The 17251-nt window shown below is 46.9% G+C and overlaps 1 protein-coding gene across 3 annotated transcripts in view; it reads left to right on the top strand.

Annotated features, from left to right (window-relative positions):
• Positions 1–223: 223 nt before the first annotated feature.
• Positions 224–17251, top strand: part of TAB1 (TGF-beta activated kinase 1 (MAP3K7) binding protein 1) — a 190448-nt gene continuing 173420 nt past the window's right edge. For all 3 annotated transcript variants that reach the window (XM_030208454.1, XM_030208463.1, XM_030208445.1), the window contains exons 1-2: positions 224–376; positions 7400–7536. In XM_030208454.1, the coding sequence (XP_030064314.1) occupies positions 299–376; positions 7400–7536 (215 nt within the window). In that variant the 5' untranslated portion in view covers positions 224–298. The remainder of the gene's footprint in view (positions 377–7399; positions 7537–17251) is intronic.

The following is a 17251-nucleotide window of genomic DNA, read 5'->3' as shown; positions in this document are numbered from 1 at the left end:
TTTTAAGGCACTGCCTATCCAACTGGAACAGCGTTTGAGTTTTTACAGACCGGCCACGCATAGGCAGTCCCTTATCTTTTGCTTTTACTATTGTTTTCAAATAGCGTTTGCTATTGTTTTGGGTGTACTTGTGACTCCGCCTACTTCCAACAAGCTACGCCCACTGGCTTCAACCCGTATAATAGGCTAGATAGGCTAGTATCGTCTCCTGTTCAGGCTGCTCTCACTCTAACCTACTTGGTCCCGTAGGTCACTGACGCAACTTCTTTCCTTTCCCGGCGTTCCGCCCCTTCTTCTGATGTGTTTCCTGTTTCCAGGAGTGAACGAAACGAACACAGCCGGAGGGTGCCTGGCGACCTTAGGCATGAGTTTGAAGGTAGGAAGGAGTTTTGAATTTGAGATTGAGGGAAGGGTGCCGGATCCCGGACGGAGAAGAGAGAGTGAGTGAGTGTAGCTCATGGTGTATAGGACAGGATCCTGGTCCCCGAGTGTTTGTGGACAGGGGTGCTCGGCATCTTTGCTTTTTCTGTAGGAAATATGTACACACACACTCCGTACTATTCTATTATGCTCACACTCAGTACAAGGGCCGAGTCCCCTCTAAAACCCTTTTTTTTTAGGGTCTCCGAGCGGCTTGGTATGCATGTACCTAGACAGGATGAACTTCACTCTTTCAGGATTTGGGATTTATGGCACGTAATCTCAACCCCTCAAATTGACTGCTAACACTCGCAATGGTACTTGTGCCAAAGAGAGCGTTCTTTTGGTTGTCATAGTGTATATAGGCAATTTATCACAGTGTGCTTGATTGCAGAATACTGCAAGGTGTGTGTGTGTTCCCTTTGGAGGGGAGGGGAGGGGAGGGGAGAGCACTGAATACGCCCAGGAGCATTCACTTTGATAGCTGTCTTTTCTTCATTAATGTAGTATGTTTCAGTTTGATGTTTTCAATCTCTCATTTTTATTTTTTGTTGAAATAAATTTTTGTGAGCGCAATCCATTGAGATACGAGTATAACAGGGATACTTCTGTACCCAGTGACTTTATTTTTCCTTCAGTGTATATTTTCTGAGGGCTGGTTGTGTTATTTCTCTGGCTCTGTATTCTTGCCAGAAATGTTCACATGGTGGTAATGTTTGTTGCATAATATAATATTATATGCAGTTTATACATGCTGTGACCTTATGGTGTCCTTATACCACGCTGCGGGAAAAAGGACCCGCGCTATCAGTGGGGGCTGTTTTTTCTGCAGCCAGTAAAAGCCCCCCCCCCCCCAAAAGCCATTCGGTGAGATGACTTTTAACCGTGACCATGCGGCGGGGAGCCCTTACCACAACCGACTGAGGTGGCGATAAAGTCTTCTGCACTAACCCAGCAGTAACCAGGCGGCATGCAGCGATGCCCAATTACTGCTGAGTTATCGCCGTGCAAGCCATTTCCGGGGGTTTTCTTTTTCGCTTGGAAATGGAATGCACTCAGGGCGGGACTACCACCAGCGGCCACGTTGGCCCGGAGATAGCCCTGGAAGAACAAGCAGTAAGCCAGCGTTGGGCTTACAGACACTCTGTAAAAGAGCCCTTAGGTGTTTTATTTATCCTTTGCTTTAGGGGTCAGGTTCAATTTGAGCAATCTTTCCTTCTTCTGGAATCTAGCATATGCATCTAGTTTCTCATAAAGCAGGAGCTTAGCTGTCAATTCCTCCACCTTTGGGTGTTTCTCCAGCCTGCCTTCTCTTTACTTGACTTCTTGGCCTGGCCTGTTTTAATCTCACTGCTTATTCTCCTCTGGCCATCTCTGCTTCAGCTTTCCTTTCTGAACCTCATCTTTCTTTGCATCAGCTGTTTTCCTGGTGGTCTTTCCAGGTCCCTTTTGCTCTTACAGCATTGGCCTTTCTTCTTATGTTCCCTTTCTCATCCCCTTGTCATTCACTAGTCTGTCTCTTGATGCTGCTTTTAAGAACTTTCTGTTTGAGCTTTAGTTGATGGTATTTTAACCATCCAAATGCTCTTCCAACAGTTCCCTGTCGAACTGTTTTGGACCCAGCTTTTCTTCTGGTGTTTAAGGCGCTTCTTTGTTTCTTTACATATACCTTTCTTCTTGTGCACCTGCATAGGTCTCCTCTTTTTTTTCTGTTTGTTTTTTTTGGTTTTAAGTTTACAGCTTTTTGCATCTTCTCCTATGGCAGTATTCCTCTTTCTGGATGGAAGAAAAGGATGAAGGTCTCCACAGAGGTACATACAAAGAGAAGGCAGCAGTGACAACTTGGGAGTCCAGCAGAGTTCAAGTATAGATCAAGAATCAATATAAGTTGTGAGATTCATGGTGACCCAACACGACTGTGTTTTGGCATACTCTGCATCAGGGATCTGTAACTGTGATATGCCCAATTCAGCACTCATAAAAGTAGAAGATCTTTGGTAATTTCTAGGCTGTATTCTTAAAATGAAATGCTGTGTTATCTGCAGATCAGCAATAGCGTCTAAGAGTGACCTAAGACCTACTTTTGAGTGTTGAATTTGGCATATCACAGGTGCCTGATGCAGGCAGAATATGTCGAAACACAGCTGTCTAATGTTTTGAGTGCTTGAACTTTCATTGATTATTGATCTATATAATGTTTTTAACACTGACTCCTGAGTAATCTTTACAGTTCTCCCTTTGGTCATGACTGCTTCCTTCTCTTCGAATATTCCTTTCTTCCAGTTTTTCTTGGTATATATCCTCCTAATTTAAATATCCATTATCTTTTCTTTGTCTACAGGAGGCTCCTTTAATTATAACTATTTCCCTTAACTTTTTCAATAACATCTGTGATTGATCTCCTGCTGTAGTGGGTCCATGAGCAGCTTCACCATGGCCTATATCTACAGTTTCTGCACAATCGCTCCTATAATCTTTATCCCTCATTTGTGATCTATGGAGGGTCATCTTTTTATCTTGGATGACATTCAACCAGTACTTCTCCATGCGTTTTAATGGAAACTTCAGCTAATAAAAGGTTGTTGTGAGGATTTTGTGGTGCATACTGGTCTTTGGTCATCTCTGCTGCTTGGCTGCTCTGACCTATGTAGATTGGTTCCTCTTCTTTGTCTTATCATACTTCAATTGTATTTGTAATCTGGTTGAGCTTTGGTGTAGATTTAATACAGTGGTGTCACCATGTGAAGGAAGTAGCAAAGCTTGAGGAGAGTAACTTATTCTCTCCCTTTTAGAGATGCACAATAATTCAACAGATTTACTTCTGTTAAATTTTGTTGTCCTTGTGTTGACCTGTAGGTTCTCCTTTGTGGGAAGAGGAGGGTGTTGACTATCAGGGCAACTAGATTTTTGTTGATCTACAGTACAGTATGATGCAGGGGTGTAGTCATGGTTAGCCTGCCAGATAGTGCTTTCTCCATTTTGGAATCAAGCTCACCCATTCAATGGCAGTAGCACAGGTGAAGGAGAAGAGAACTGAAAGTGGTATCCAAGACTGTGGATTCTGACTCCTCTATTTTCCTACTGTCCAACTTCAACTCCTACTGATATTAGGTTTTCAAACTTTTGTTCTGGATCTAAAGTACCGGTAAATCTAAGTTATATTTACTGGTACTTTAGATTCAGCACAAAGATTATATAAGTATAAAGCTGTAAATTTATTTATTTTAAAGATGAAGTTGGTACATTTTTACTGACTCTACCCAAAATTGCGGCTCCAGCACCACAGTCCTGTCCACAGCAGCACTGTCTTATGCCCACCCATGTTAACCTCAGGCCCCAGTAAAAAAAAAAAAAAAAAATCTTGGCTGTGCTACCGGTATGGTGTTCAACTTGAATAATATGGCATTTGGTACAGTTCTGACTGTTAGCATTCATTGCGCAATGAAATTAGCGAATCTGTGATCATTTGGTCCTTTCCTATGGATTGTGTTAATGAATACATGAGTACTTAAGCATCACCTTACTGAGACAGGGTCCATCAAGCACAGTAGTATCCTGTTTCCAGCAGTAATAAGTCCAGGTCACAGGTGCTTGGGAAGATCCCAAAAGAGTAAAGTAGAAATAAGCAGTGGATGTTCCCAACTGCACTTTAATAATGGTTTTTTTTTTTAATCGTTGTATGCTAATTGCTTTTGCCACATTTTCTGGCAATGAATTCTAGCACTTAATTACATGTTGAGTGAATATTTTCTCCAGTTTGTTTTTCATGTACTACTTAGAGGCTTCATTGTGTGCACCCTAGTCCTACTTTTTGAAAGAGTAAACAAGCGATTCATGTCTACTTGTTCACTCCATTCAGTTTTTTTTTTTTACACTCTTTAATCATATCTCCTTCAGCTGTCTCTTCCCTAAGCTGAAGAGCCAGAAGTCGACCCAGCCCATCTATCATCTTGGTCACACTTCTCTGTACCTTTTGTAATTCCACCATAGCTTTTCAGATGTGGTGACCGGAATGGCACACGATATAAGTACGTTCCCACCATGGAGTGATACGAAGGCATTATAATATCAGTTTCCCCCATTCCTTTCCTAATCCTATCTAATAAAACGCACCTCCAACGTTCTGAAGCTGACTCCATGGACCATGGCTGAAGCATTCCTGCGCTCTGTAAGGCTCCACCTACTGAACCGACGTCATGTGCTTCCGGGTACGTCAGCCGCAGCACTGACCAACAGCACGACACCGTCCTCGGTGCCACGCCCCCCCAAGTCGCCACCCCCAGGTGTGCACGCTCGGCCCTTCTATCTCTAACTCTGGTCCCGCCCTCATTTCCTGTTTCCGCAATGAGGGCGGGACCAGAGCTAACACAGAGAGAAGGGCCGAGGCTGCATGCCTTTTAACGCTGCTTTCATGTGAAGATGAGTTTTACAATTTGGAGCGAGTGCGCCTGGAACTCGGAGGGAGGGAGGGGGGCCACCCTGGAACTTGGAGGGGAGACCCTGGAAATTGGAGGGAGGAAGACCCTGGAAATTGCAGGGGGGGGGCGACCCTGGAACTTGAAGGGAGGGAGAGGGGCCCCGACCCTGGAACTCGGAGGGATGGAGGGGGGGGGGCCCATGGCGCACTCTCATTCTCACACACTCTCTCTCTCTCTCTCTCTCTCATATACACACTCGCACCCAGTCTTACTCTCTCTCTCACACAGTCTCACACACACACTCTCAAACATACACACTCCGAGGACAACCTTGCCAGCGCCCATTTCATTTGTGTCAGAAACGGGCCTGATTTACTAGTAATTCATAACATGTTATTTACTTAGCTGCAGCTACATACTGAACAGTGGTTTCAATACATTGTCAACACCTAAATTGTTTCCCTGGATGATGATTCCTAATGTGGAACTCTGCATCATGTAGCTATAGTTTGGGTTCCTCTCTTCCCACGTGCATCACTTTGCACTTGACGTCATCTGGATGCCCAGTCTTGTAAGGTCCTCTTGCAATTTTTCACAGTCCTTGTGTAATGTCACAACTTTGAGTAACTTTGTCATCAGCAAATTTGATCATCTAACTTATTTCTGTTTCCAGATCATTTTTAAATCATTTTGATCCTATTGGGATTTTGAGATTTATTTGTCTTACTTCATTCTTTTCTGGGAGTTCTATAAGAGTACAGGTGCTCTAGACTTTATTAATCCTTTGTGTTTCTTTGCTTATAAGGGGAACAGGCAGGTGTTTTTTTTTTTTTTTTTTTTGGGACCTGCTGGACCATTGACCACATGTATCCATGATGTTGTACTGGTTATTATGGTTCCTCTGTTAAACTCACTTGTTTCCACTTCAGTAGATGGTAAGGGGTAGGCTGAGTGGGGATGGGAGGGGATAAACATGTTCCTAGTTTGATGACTATTTCTACTGTTTTGTCTCTATAGTGTGCGCTTTGATATTTGAATCTTCGGATACCGTGTTGTTGGATGTGTTTAATTTGACTTGTCATAATAAAAATTGTTGAATTGTTAAAAGCAGTGGTCCTAGCATAGATTGTCAGGCTTGCTTCTGGAATACCTTTATAATAGTTATTCTGTTGAATATGTATACCATGCAGCTTTTGGTGCGTTTGAGCTATGTGCTGCCCAAAATCTCACGCTATTCTCACAAGACTGAGAGAGAAAACCATGCAGTTTTAACTTGCTGATGCTGGAAGAAAACAGACTAGCAGTTTAAAAAATGATAACCACAAACGAGCCCTAGAGTAGGAGTTCTCAACCCAGTCTTCAGGACACACCTAACTAGTCAGGTTTTCAGGATGCCCACAATGAATTTGTATGAGATTAATTTGCATGCATTGCCTCCATTGTGTGTACCTCTATCTCGTGCATATTTATTATGGGTATCCTGAAAACCTGACTGGCTTAGTGTGTCCCAAGGACTGGGTTACAAACCCCTGCTGTGGGGAAATTAAAAACTAGAGAGAGGGGAAGAGCCATCTTGAAGGGGATGGGGGTTCAAGACTGGAGTGTGAAGGTTGACAGGGGTGGGGGGGGGGAGGGTCTGCCAGTTTATCTAGTGATGGTCTTAACGCTCACGTTGATAATTTGTTTTTATTTTATATATATATTTTTTTTTTACAGATTGGTTCCTGTGCTTTAGACTGTAAATCTGTCTCAAATCAATCTATTCCTATGGTTCTCGACCAATCACGCTGGTTTTGAGAAAATCTGAAATTAATTATGTAAATTTTTCATGCATATTGATCAGGGATATCCTGACTATCAGGCCAGTTAAGTGTAGCTCTGGAGTAGAGTTAAGAATCACTGGGGGCATCGGATTCATAGGGCTTGTCTTGGTTGTGACCTGTCTTTGTGGCTTTTTTTGTGCTCCCTACCTCTCCTCTCCTGACCTCCCCCCCCCTGTTTTGAAGATTCCATTGTGGTTCAGTGAACCCTGCCTGTTCTTCCCCCCCCCCCCCCCCCCCCCCGCCTCCCAAAACAATTTCCTGGTGGACCTGGCCCCCTTCCACACACCTGCAAAGATCTACCCTGGTGGTCTAGTCTAGTGACCCCTGCCCTGCCCATACCTTAAAAAGTTGGAGGCAGGAGAGCAGGAGCAACTCCTCCTCCCTCTTGCCTCGGGCCCTTTCAGTTGCAAAATGATGGCGCCCAGCCCCTGCACGGTGCATTCCAGGGGAATGGGGGGATCCTCAAATAGTCCACTAGACCACCAGGGATTTGTGCAAGCTGTCAGATGCATTTGACAGCTTAGAGTCGCAAACCGATCCCAATTGAATGCAGTCTCCTTTGTGCATTGGTTGCTGTTTGCAACTCGGCAAGTTTTACCAAGTCAGACGTATTTTATGGCTGGCTTTGTGCATCGAGCTCTTTATTAATGATGAGCCTTGTCTGCTGCCGTTTTATTTGTTTCTTTGTTCTTTTCTGCTTAATCTGTTTATTCCTTCTCCTCTTAATTGAATGTCAAGGAACAGCAGCTGAGCTGGACTGATGACCTCCCTCTTTGCCAGCTTTCAGGAGTGGGCACAGCTACAAACTGCACATACAACAGTGACATCAAAGGAAAGGAGGAACATCCCTTGGAAGATAATTGGCTGAAATTCAGGTGAGAGTCACATGTGCACAAGGGTGCTAACCTTTTCCTGTGCTGGGCAGACTAACCAAGTCAAGATTCTCCCTATGCATACCATTCTCCAGCTGGATATAAAATTATCTTTCATTAATAGCAGGATTAAATGATGCCCCCACACTGAAACATGCTCAACATTTCTGCTGCCTCCAACCAATTTAACATCCAGTGATCTGTACACTTACTGAAACTTAAAATGTCAGAGTGCTGCCATCTACAAGACTCTTTTTTTTTTTATTTTTTTTTCTCTCTCTTTTGCTTCTCATCCTTTTCCTTCCCATCATAGAAACTCATGCATTTTCTGTAGTTTCCCAGACTCTTTCAAAAGCAGGGATTCGTAACCTGGGATCTATGGAACTGCAAAAATTCATGGATACCCCAGAGGCCCATGAATAGATTTTAGGGGGGTGTATGAACTTGGAGGTGAGTGAAAATAAAGTTATTTCTTTCCCATCCATCTAAAATGTGGCTTTTCAATAGTGAATTTAGGCAACAAAGTAATTTATGGCCTCCAGACTCATAAAAATGTTTCAGTAAATCTCAGTGTCTAAAAGAGCAAAAACAGAATACATTTGTCTATGTAAAATACCTTTTTCTTTGAAAGCAGTAATTGATGTGAAAACATATTCAAATATTTTGTTAACTATATTTGAGTATAATTGGTTTCCTTTGTAATACTATCTTTATTTTAATGCATTTAAACACAGTTTTCTGTGAGTGGCCTATAGTTTTCACCAGACTTTCGTGGGGTCCATACCAAAAAAGGTGAAGAACCTCTGATCTAAAGTATTGGCCAATTCCTTTTCATCCTAGACTAGTATAAAGTAACATGTTATGTTCTCCTACCAGCAGATGAACACAGAGAATCTGAACTCATACAGTGTAAGGAGTGAGGCAACTGGATTTTGTCAGTATTTCTTTGACTCCAGCAGGCGATGCAGGTTAGACTGGTGGGGCAGGATTTCATCATTCAGATCTAACTCCCTCAGTTACCATCCACAGCCTGTGGCCTGAGGGTTGAATCCTTGGACTTTACCCTGGTTATTTCCAAAGAAAATTTCACTCCTTGGCTCTGAGCATTAGCCTACTGATGCTCATGTGGCTGACAGGCTGGCAAAGGCCTCTGCCAGAGGAGGGAACACTTTTTTTTAATGTTTTATCAGTTAGCATATCCATGCAGAGATGCTCCCTGTCTTTCCCTTTAGTATGGCCATAAGAGCACAATTCAACTCAGCCCTTCCCCGGGGGATGTGTGCTACCTGCGAAGATCTCAACTGTCCATTTAACAGCACCCAGTGACTGCAAAATTCTTCTTCTTCTTCTTTTTTTTTTTTTTAAGCCCAACTTCTTGAAGAAAGATTACAATGCCCAATATTAAACAGTAGAGGGTGGTGGTGAGCTATAATAGATGTTCTGTACACTTTAGCTTTCTTTTTATTAAACATTTCAAAATATTCAAGCAAGGTAGATAAACCTGTTCAGAAAACGCCTTTTTTTTTTTTTTTTTTTTTTTTTTTTGAGTCTCTTTATCCATATCAGGGAAAACACCACAATTTTTGACCCTTATACAAAATTGCCCTATTTTTGAAAAACAAGTGGAGGATTAAATTCTTGTTTGATTCAAAAACACGAAGGGCACATTGAGAGTAGCATGAGTTTCTACAAAATCCTGAGAGGTTTCAGATTGACTGGTGAAACAGCTTCCATTCCTGCATTTCTGTCTACTCCGGTTGGTTCTGCAGTTTGCCTTTTTTTTTTTTTTTAAGGGAAAGTAATAGATCTTATTAATTGGAGGAAGGAAATCTCTGGGCAATTGTAGTTGCGGACAACTGTTGAGTTTAGGAAAATTTTGAAAAACCTGAGATTATAAGCATGTAAAGTTTTCAATCTGTTCCAATTTATAGTGCTATTCCAAGGAACTCCTAACCAGTTTCAATTGTCCTTCTTTCAGATCTTTAAATCCATCTTCCAAACTTTTAATCTTTCCCTAAGTATCAGACACAATTGTTTCACAGAAACTCTAGATGTTATATTATCGACCACTTTGCTCCATCCTGTTAGTCTTACTCAGCATGGTTATTGCCTGCCATATAGAAGTTAGCATGATCTCAGATTCAGCCTCCACAGCCTCAGTCGGTCCAAACTCCAGCTTGGGATTCCCATCAGTGACCCCTTGATCAGCTGTAGCTCCCATGGGAGTTTGTTGGCTCTGCTCCCATTCTGGCTGTATCCCTGCAGGGGTGGGCAGCTCCAGGCCTTACTAGGAGGCCATTGACTTAGCTTCCCACATCCAAAGATGCGGTCGCTCCTGGGGAGTCGGGTATTCCTTCTGGGTTTGGGGAGCTGCACGCAAGCGGTTGAGGTGGTGGTGGTTGGTGTTTCTGGACGCTTTTAAGACATAATGCTTACATTCTGTATGTGTTTAGAAGCAATGAAACGGTAACTTTTTAAAAATTATTATATTGTATCGTGTACGATTTTGTAAGGCTTCTCTGTTGGTCACAGTGAAAAGCATTGAATGTTTTTGCCTTTTGCTACGCTGGACCAATTTCTGTTGGCTGTTCCTTCGTCTCATACTAACATTTTGATTCAAAAATGTCTAATTTTCTGTTTAATTCTGTTCATTTAAGCTTTCATTCTAGCATTACACTGTCCAGTAATTTTGGGGTTCTGCCCAGTTAAAAAAAAAAATAATGGGAGGGTAAACCATGGAGGACAAGGAGGAGTTGATTTTCACTGGGCCAGGGCAGGTGTGCAAAGGTGCTAGGCCTTTAACAGGCAGGTGTTCAGGAGGGGTGTAATTGCAATGTAGTGTTGGTTTTTGAGGCGAGAGGAAGAGAGTGAAAGCTATGCCAGCATTGAGAGCAGTACCAAATTGGCTGTTTAGTGTAGTATGATCAATTATCACTTCGATTGCCAGGAGTGGTGGGTGGGGGACCCAGCATCAACACTGGGAGTAGCTTGTGACTTTGAGGCCCTGGTTGAGCTTGCCAACTGCTTTTCTTGCTGTAACAATTGCCAAGGAATCAAGAGACGGTGACACTCATGGAGCATTTGGTGGGACATACCTTACGTTGGATTTGGTCCTCTTCCTCCATATAGAAGTGGGTGGCATTTTAGCTTATTAGGGAGCCTCTGGCACTCCTCATGTGGAGCTTTTGGTGGGACATGCCTTACGTTGGATTTGGTCCTCTTCCTCCATAGAAGTGGGTGGCATTTTAGCTTATTAGGGAGCCTCTGGCACTCCTCATGTGGAGCTTTTGGTGGGACATGCCTTACGTTGGATTTGGTCCTCTTCCTCCATAGAAGTGGGTGGCATTTTAGCTTATTAGGGAGCCTCTGGCACTCCTCATGTGGAGCTTTTGGTGGGACATGCCTTACGTTGGATTTGGTCCTCTTCCTCCATATAGAAATGGTGGCATTTTAGCTTATTAGGGAGCCTCTTCTGCTCAGGGCAATGTGGAAATTCCTGCCGCCTTGCAGGGCTCAAGGGTAGGGCCTTCCTGTTTCCTCAGACATTGGCCCAAGAGGGGGCTTCATGAATAGCAAACTTGCAGTCTTGCAGAAGCCATGGATTTCTCCCTTTCTCAGGGATTTTCCTCTGAATTCATACTGTTTATGCATCTGGCCTTTTTGATGCATCCGTCTCAAGGGGCCTGAGCAGAGAAGAGAGAGGATATAAGAGATTGACACGAGGGCCTGACAGGGCAAGATTTTCCACAGGAAGAAGAGACAGAGGAGGAAGACTTGAAGGTCTTGTGTACTGTATATAGTAGCTTTCAGACTATTGCAAAAGACATGTGCATCCCAGGCACAGGCCCGGAGCTTTCTTAGAGGTGATTGCTTTTGCATGTGTGTTTGACAGCTTCACATATGTATATATGGAACTTTGTGCACATTTACCATGACTGAGTGATACTTGCACTGACCAGGTGCTGAAAGAAGTATATTAATAAAAGTGAATGGGGAGAGAGAGTCATGTCTTTGTTAATGACCAATCCAGAAAGTACCCACTCTGCTGCCCTCTGAGAGTGTGCCTGTTTTACTGCCATGTCTTATTCTGCAAGGTCCGTTTCCACGGAAATAATCTTATGCATTCATAAATCCCTTTATTTCCTTTTCATTTGTTCTGTCTCTTGAGCCTTCAGTTTTCAGATGTTTACACAAAATTCAACATTTGTTTCCTACCCTCTGTACTTTGCTGTTTGCTACCTTGATCTGTCTGTCCTTAATCATCACATCTGTCTGTTTAGTACAAAAGTAGATATTAAATTATCATTTCCATATCATCAAGCTGATCAATCCATAGACTGGTGGGTTGTGTCCATCTACCAGCAGGTGGAGATAGAGAGCAAACTTTTGCCTCCCTATATGTGGTCATGTGCTGCCGGAAACTCCTCAGTATGTTCTCTATCTCAGCAGGTGGTGGTCACACACAGCAGCAGCTCTGGCTAGGCCTCCAAGCCTAATTCTTAGGTTTTGTTGAGTGCCTGGGGTTGAGGGCTCTTTTGAGCAAGTGCAAACCTGGTGGCGCCAGGTCCCTCCTTTTCTCCCCCCTCCCGCTGGCTCCGTTAAAAAAAAAAAAAAAAAATTTTGAACGTCCTTAAAGGCGTTTATTTTGACGTTTATTTAAACGTTTATTGCAGCTACTCACTGGGACACCAGGTCGTTACAGCTCGGAGCGGCAAGCAGGTAATTTTTACCTTTTTATAGCGGGCAGGGGGTTCCCCGATTCTTCTCCTCGTGGCATATGGTGTCGGAGGGCGAGGGCGCAAAGAGTCGCTCCCCGGATCGCTTGAGCGCTTCTAGAGGGGATGCGGGGGTCTTAAAGCCTGATTCACCCTTGTTGGGTGACAGTTTCGTGACTGATGAATGTCCCGGTCCTTCCTCCGGCGTGGCGGTTTTTCCCGCCATAAACGCCCATCCCCCGCTCCTCGCCTCCGCCATCTTGGCCGGCCACGCGGCTCGGACGGCTTCTTCTTGGGCCGCCCTTGAGGTTGGAGACATTAATGCCATGAACGCCCTTAATTTGGGCGACGGCACCAAAGCGGCTAAAGTTAAGCGCCGTTCTTCCCGCGCGGCTCCTTCGCGGAGTGTCGCGCCGGACGCCATTTTGGATGCGCAGCATGTCTCTCCCCCGCTCTTGCGAGCGCCGGTTGAGGGTGCGTCTAGGGCTGTAGCCCAGGCTGCGGAAGTGCACAGTCTGGGGGGTTTCTCCCCCGAGTTTGTTTTGCTGCTGCATCAGGCCTTCCTTATGCAAAACGCTGCCCCTGCTCCCTCGTCTGGTAAAGAGGTTGAGGTTCCCAGAGGTAAACGCCCTCGGGTTGATTCCCAGGCCTTGGAGGACTTTGTCTCCTCCGATGTAGATGAGGGCAGCGTATCTGAGTTCTCCCAACGGTCCTTTGCGGATTCCTTGGAGGAGACGGATCCCCGCTCGGATGGAGCGGATGACCCCTCTGCAGCGTGGCTTTTTAGCTCAGAGGATTTGCCCAACCTGTTGATACAGGCCATGGACACTTTGAAGATTTCCTCTCCGGAGGATGTCTCTCCCTCAGCCCCTATTGGCTCTGCCATTATGCTGGGGACGAAGCGCCCGCCTAGAACCTTCCACGTGCATGATGCCATGCACACCTTAATTTCGGCTCAATGGGATGTCCCTGAAGCGAGCCTTAAAGTGGCTAGGGCTATGTCCCGCCTCTATCCTTTGACTAAAAGTGAACGTGAGGCCTATCTGTGGCCTACCGTGGATTCTTTAATCACTGCGGTGACTAAGAAAACGGCGTTGCCGGTGGAAGGTGGCACGGCCCTAAAGGACGCCCAAGACAGAAGATTGGAGGCGGCCTTAAGGTCGTCCTTTGAGGCAGCTGCTTTAAGTTTGCAGGCCTCAGTTTGCGGCTCCTATGTGGCCAGGGCGTGCCTGACTATGGTGCAGCGGGCTTCCCCCTCGGATCATTCTTTGAGGGCTGATTGGCCGGCCCTGGAATCGGGCTTAGCCTATTTGGCAGACTTGCTGTATGATGTCTTGAGGGCCTCAGCTAAAGGCATGGCTCAGACAATCTCTGCGCGGCGGTGGCTTTGGCTGAAACATTGGTCTGCTGACCACGCCTCTAAATCCCGCCTGGCTAGATTGCCTTTTAAAGGCAAGCTGCTCTTTGGGGTCGAGGTGGACAAAATCGTGACCGATCTCGGCACGTCTAAGGGCAAGAAGTTACCAGAGGTCAGGGCTTGGGCTAGTACTCGTCCCGGTACCTCCAGAGGACGGTTTCAGGAAGCCCGTCGGTACCGCCCGGGCAGGTCGGGTTCCTCTGCCCCCTCTTCCTTTAAGAGGAATTTCTCCCCCAAGCAGCATTCCTTTCGCAGAGACCGCCGTCCCGGAGGTGCTCCCTCCGGTCCTCCCCCAGGGTCTCGTACCCAATGACGGGGCCTTGGTCCACGCCCCAGTGCAGATTGGAGGACGGCTGTCCTCGTTTCTGGGCGAGTGGACCACAATAACTTCAGACGCTTGGGTGCTGGAAGTCATCAGAGACGGCTACAAGCTAGAGTTCTGCCGACCCTTAAGAGACGGGTTTGTACTCTCTCCCTGCAAGTCTCCGGTCAAAGCTGTGGCAGTGCAGCAGACTTTGGACAATCTGATCCGCCTGGGTGCGGTCGTTCCGGTGCCAGAAAGTCAGCTTGGCAAGGGGCGTTACTCCATTTACTTTGTGGTACCAAAGAAAGGAGGTTCTGTCCGGCCTATCCTCGACATCAAAGGGGTCAATCGGGCCTTGAAAGTGCGGCACTTTCGCATGGAGACTCTCTGCTCTGTTATAGCGGCAGTGAAGGCAGGGGAGTACCTGGCATCCTTGGACATCAAGGAAGCGTACTTGCATATTCCCATCTGGCCTCCTCATCAACGCTTTCTGCGTTTTGCAGTCCTGGGCCGACACTTCCAGTTCAGAGCCCTCCCGTTCGGGTTGGCTACTGCTCCGCGGACCTTTTCCAAAGTAATGGTGGTCATCGCGGCCTTCCTGCGAAAGGAAGGAGTACAAGTCCATCCTTATCTGGACGACTGGTTGATCCGAGCCCCCTCTTATGCAGAGTGCGGCAAAGCTGTGGACCGGGTAGTTGCTCTTTTGAGCTCCCTGGGATGGATCATCAACTGGGAGAAAAGCCAGCTGCGCCCGACTCAGTCCCTGGAGTATCTGGGAGTTCGATTCGACACCCAAGTGGGCAGAGTGTTCCTGCCAGACAATCGGATTGTCAAGCTTCAGGCTCAGGTGGACCAGTTCCTAGTAGCCTCTCCTCTTCGGGCTTGGGACTATGTGCAGCTGTTGGGCTCTATGACGGCCACGATGGAAGTAGTGCCCTGGGCCAGGGCTCATATGAGACCACTACAACAATCTCTGCTGCAGCGCTGGACTCCGATGTTGGAGGATTATGCTGTGCGCCTTCCCTTGGACCCAGCAGTGCGCAAGGCGCTGAGCTGGTGGATGCAGACAGACAAGTTGTCTGCGGGAATGCCTCTGGTGACCCCGGAGTGGATTGTTGTCACGACGGACGCCTCTTTGTCGGGCTGGGGAGCCCACTGCTTGGGAAGGACAGCGCAGGGGCTCTGGTCTCCTGCAGAGGCAAAGTGGTCTATCAACCTCCTGGAACTCAGAGCCATTCGGTTGGCGCTTTTGGAGTTCATCCCGGTACTGGTGTTGAAGCCTGTACGGGTCCTGTCGGACAATGCCACGGCTGTGGCCTATGTCAACCGCCAGGGAGGTACCAAGAGCGCCCCTCTAGCCAAGGAGGCTATGAATCTATGCCAGTGGGCAGAAGCGAACCTGGAGCAGCTGTCAGCGGCCCACATTGCCGGAGTCATGAATGTCAAGGCGGACTTTCTCAGTCGACATACCTTGGAGCCCGGAGAGTGGCAGCTATCTGCTCAGGCGTTCTTGGACATCACGAAGCGCTGGGGCCAGCCGAGCCTAGATCTGATGGCGTCATCGGCCAATTGCCAAGTGCCGCGCTTTTTCAGCAGAGGACGGGACCCTCGATCCCTGGGAGTAGATGCTCCTCTCCAACAGTGGCCGACTCAAGAGCTTCTCTATGTGTTCCCGCCCTGGCCCATGTTGGGCAGGGTGCTAGACCGGGTGGCAAAGCATCCCGGCAGGGTAATCCTGGTGGGTCCGGATTGGCCCAGATGTCCCTGGTATGCGGACTTGATCAGGCTCTCAGTCGACGATCCTCTGCGGCTGCCAGTGGAGCAGGGCCTGTTACATCAGGGTCCCGTGGTGATGGAGGATCCCTCCCCCTTTGGTCTTACGGCCTGGCTATTGAGCGGCAGCGTCTGAGAAAGAAGGGCTTCTCAGACAAGGTCATCGCCACTATGCTGAGAGCGAGGAAGCGCTCTACTTCTACTGCTTACGCCAGGGTTTGGCGTATATTTGCAGCGTGGTGTGAAGCAGGCTCACTTTCTCCCTTCACTGCTCCAATTTCTTCAGTGTTGGCGTTCCTGCAAGAAGGTCTGGAGAAAGGCCTGTCACTCAGTTCCCTTAAAGTCCAGGTAGCGGCTCTGGCTTGCTTCAGGGGCCGCCTGAAGGGTGCTTCCCTGGCTTCGCAGCCAGATGTGGTGCGCTTTCTCAAGGGAGTTAATCACCTGCGCCCTCCTCTGCACTCGGTGGTGCCTGCGTGGAATCTCAACCTGGTGCTAAGAGCATTGCAGAAGCCGCCTTTTGAACCCTTGTCGAGGGCATCTCTGAAAGACCTGACGTTGAAAGCAGTCTTTTTGGTGGCTATCACTTCAGCCAGAAGAGTTTCCGAGCTCCAGGCACTCTCATGTCGAGAGCCCTTTCTGCAGTTCACTGAGGCAGGAGTGACTATTCGCACAGTGCCTTCCTTCCTGCCCAAGATTGTTTCTCGCTTCCATGTGAATCAGCAGCTCTGTCTCCCTTCCTTTCGTAGGGAGGACTACCCAGAGGAGTACTCTGCTCTTAAATATCTAGATGTGAGACGAGTCATCATCAGATACTTGGAAGTGACCAATGATTTCCGGAAATCGGATCATCTGTTTGTCCTGTTTGCAGGTCCTCGTAAGGGTCTGCAGGCTGCTAAGCCTACAGTGGCAAGATGGGTCAAGGAAGCCATTGCAGCGGCTTATGTGGCCGCGGGGAAGGTGCCGCCTATCCAGCTGAAGGCTCACTCCACTAGAGCTCAGGCGGCCTCGATGGCAGAGGCCGGGTCCGTCTCCTTGGAAGAGATATGCAAGGCGGCAACTTGGGCTTCGGCTCATACATTCTCCAAGCATTACCGCTTGACTGTGGCTGCACGGGCGGAGGCCCGGTTTGGAGCTTCAGTGTTGAGGTCAGGGATTTCAATGTCCCGCCCTGGGTGAGTACTGCTTCGGTACATCCCACCAGTCTATGGATTGATCAGCTTGATGATATGGAAGGTAAAATTATGTATCATACCTGATAATTTTCTTTCCATTAATCATAGCTGATCAATCCATAGCCCCTCCCAGATATCTGTACTGTTTTTATTCTGGTTGCATTTCAGGTTCAAGTTTAGTCTTCAGTTACTTCAGAAAGACTTCGTGTTCAAGTTTTTTCACGTGGATTCTTCAAGAGTTGAGACGAGTTTGTGTTACAGTGAGCTGCTGCATTCCTCTCCCCTCCGTTTTACGGGGCTGGATTGAGATTTAAATTCTGCCGGCACTCCCTCCCGC

This window comes from Microcaecilia unicolor, chromosome 1 (genome assembly GCF_901765095.1).
Source record: "Microcaecilia unicolor chromosome 1, aMicUni1.1, whole genome shotgun sequence".
Lineage (NCBI taxonomy): Eukaryota > Metazoa > Chordata > Amphibia > Gymnophiona > Siphonopidae > Microcaecilia > Microcaecilia unicolor.
Note: the sequence above shows the minus strand (reverse complement) of the source record. Positions and strands in the feature narration are given on the sequence as shown.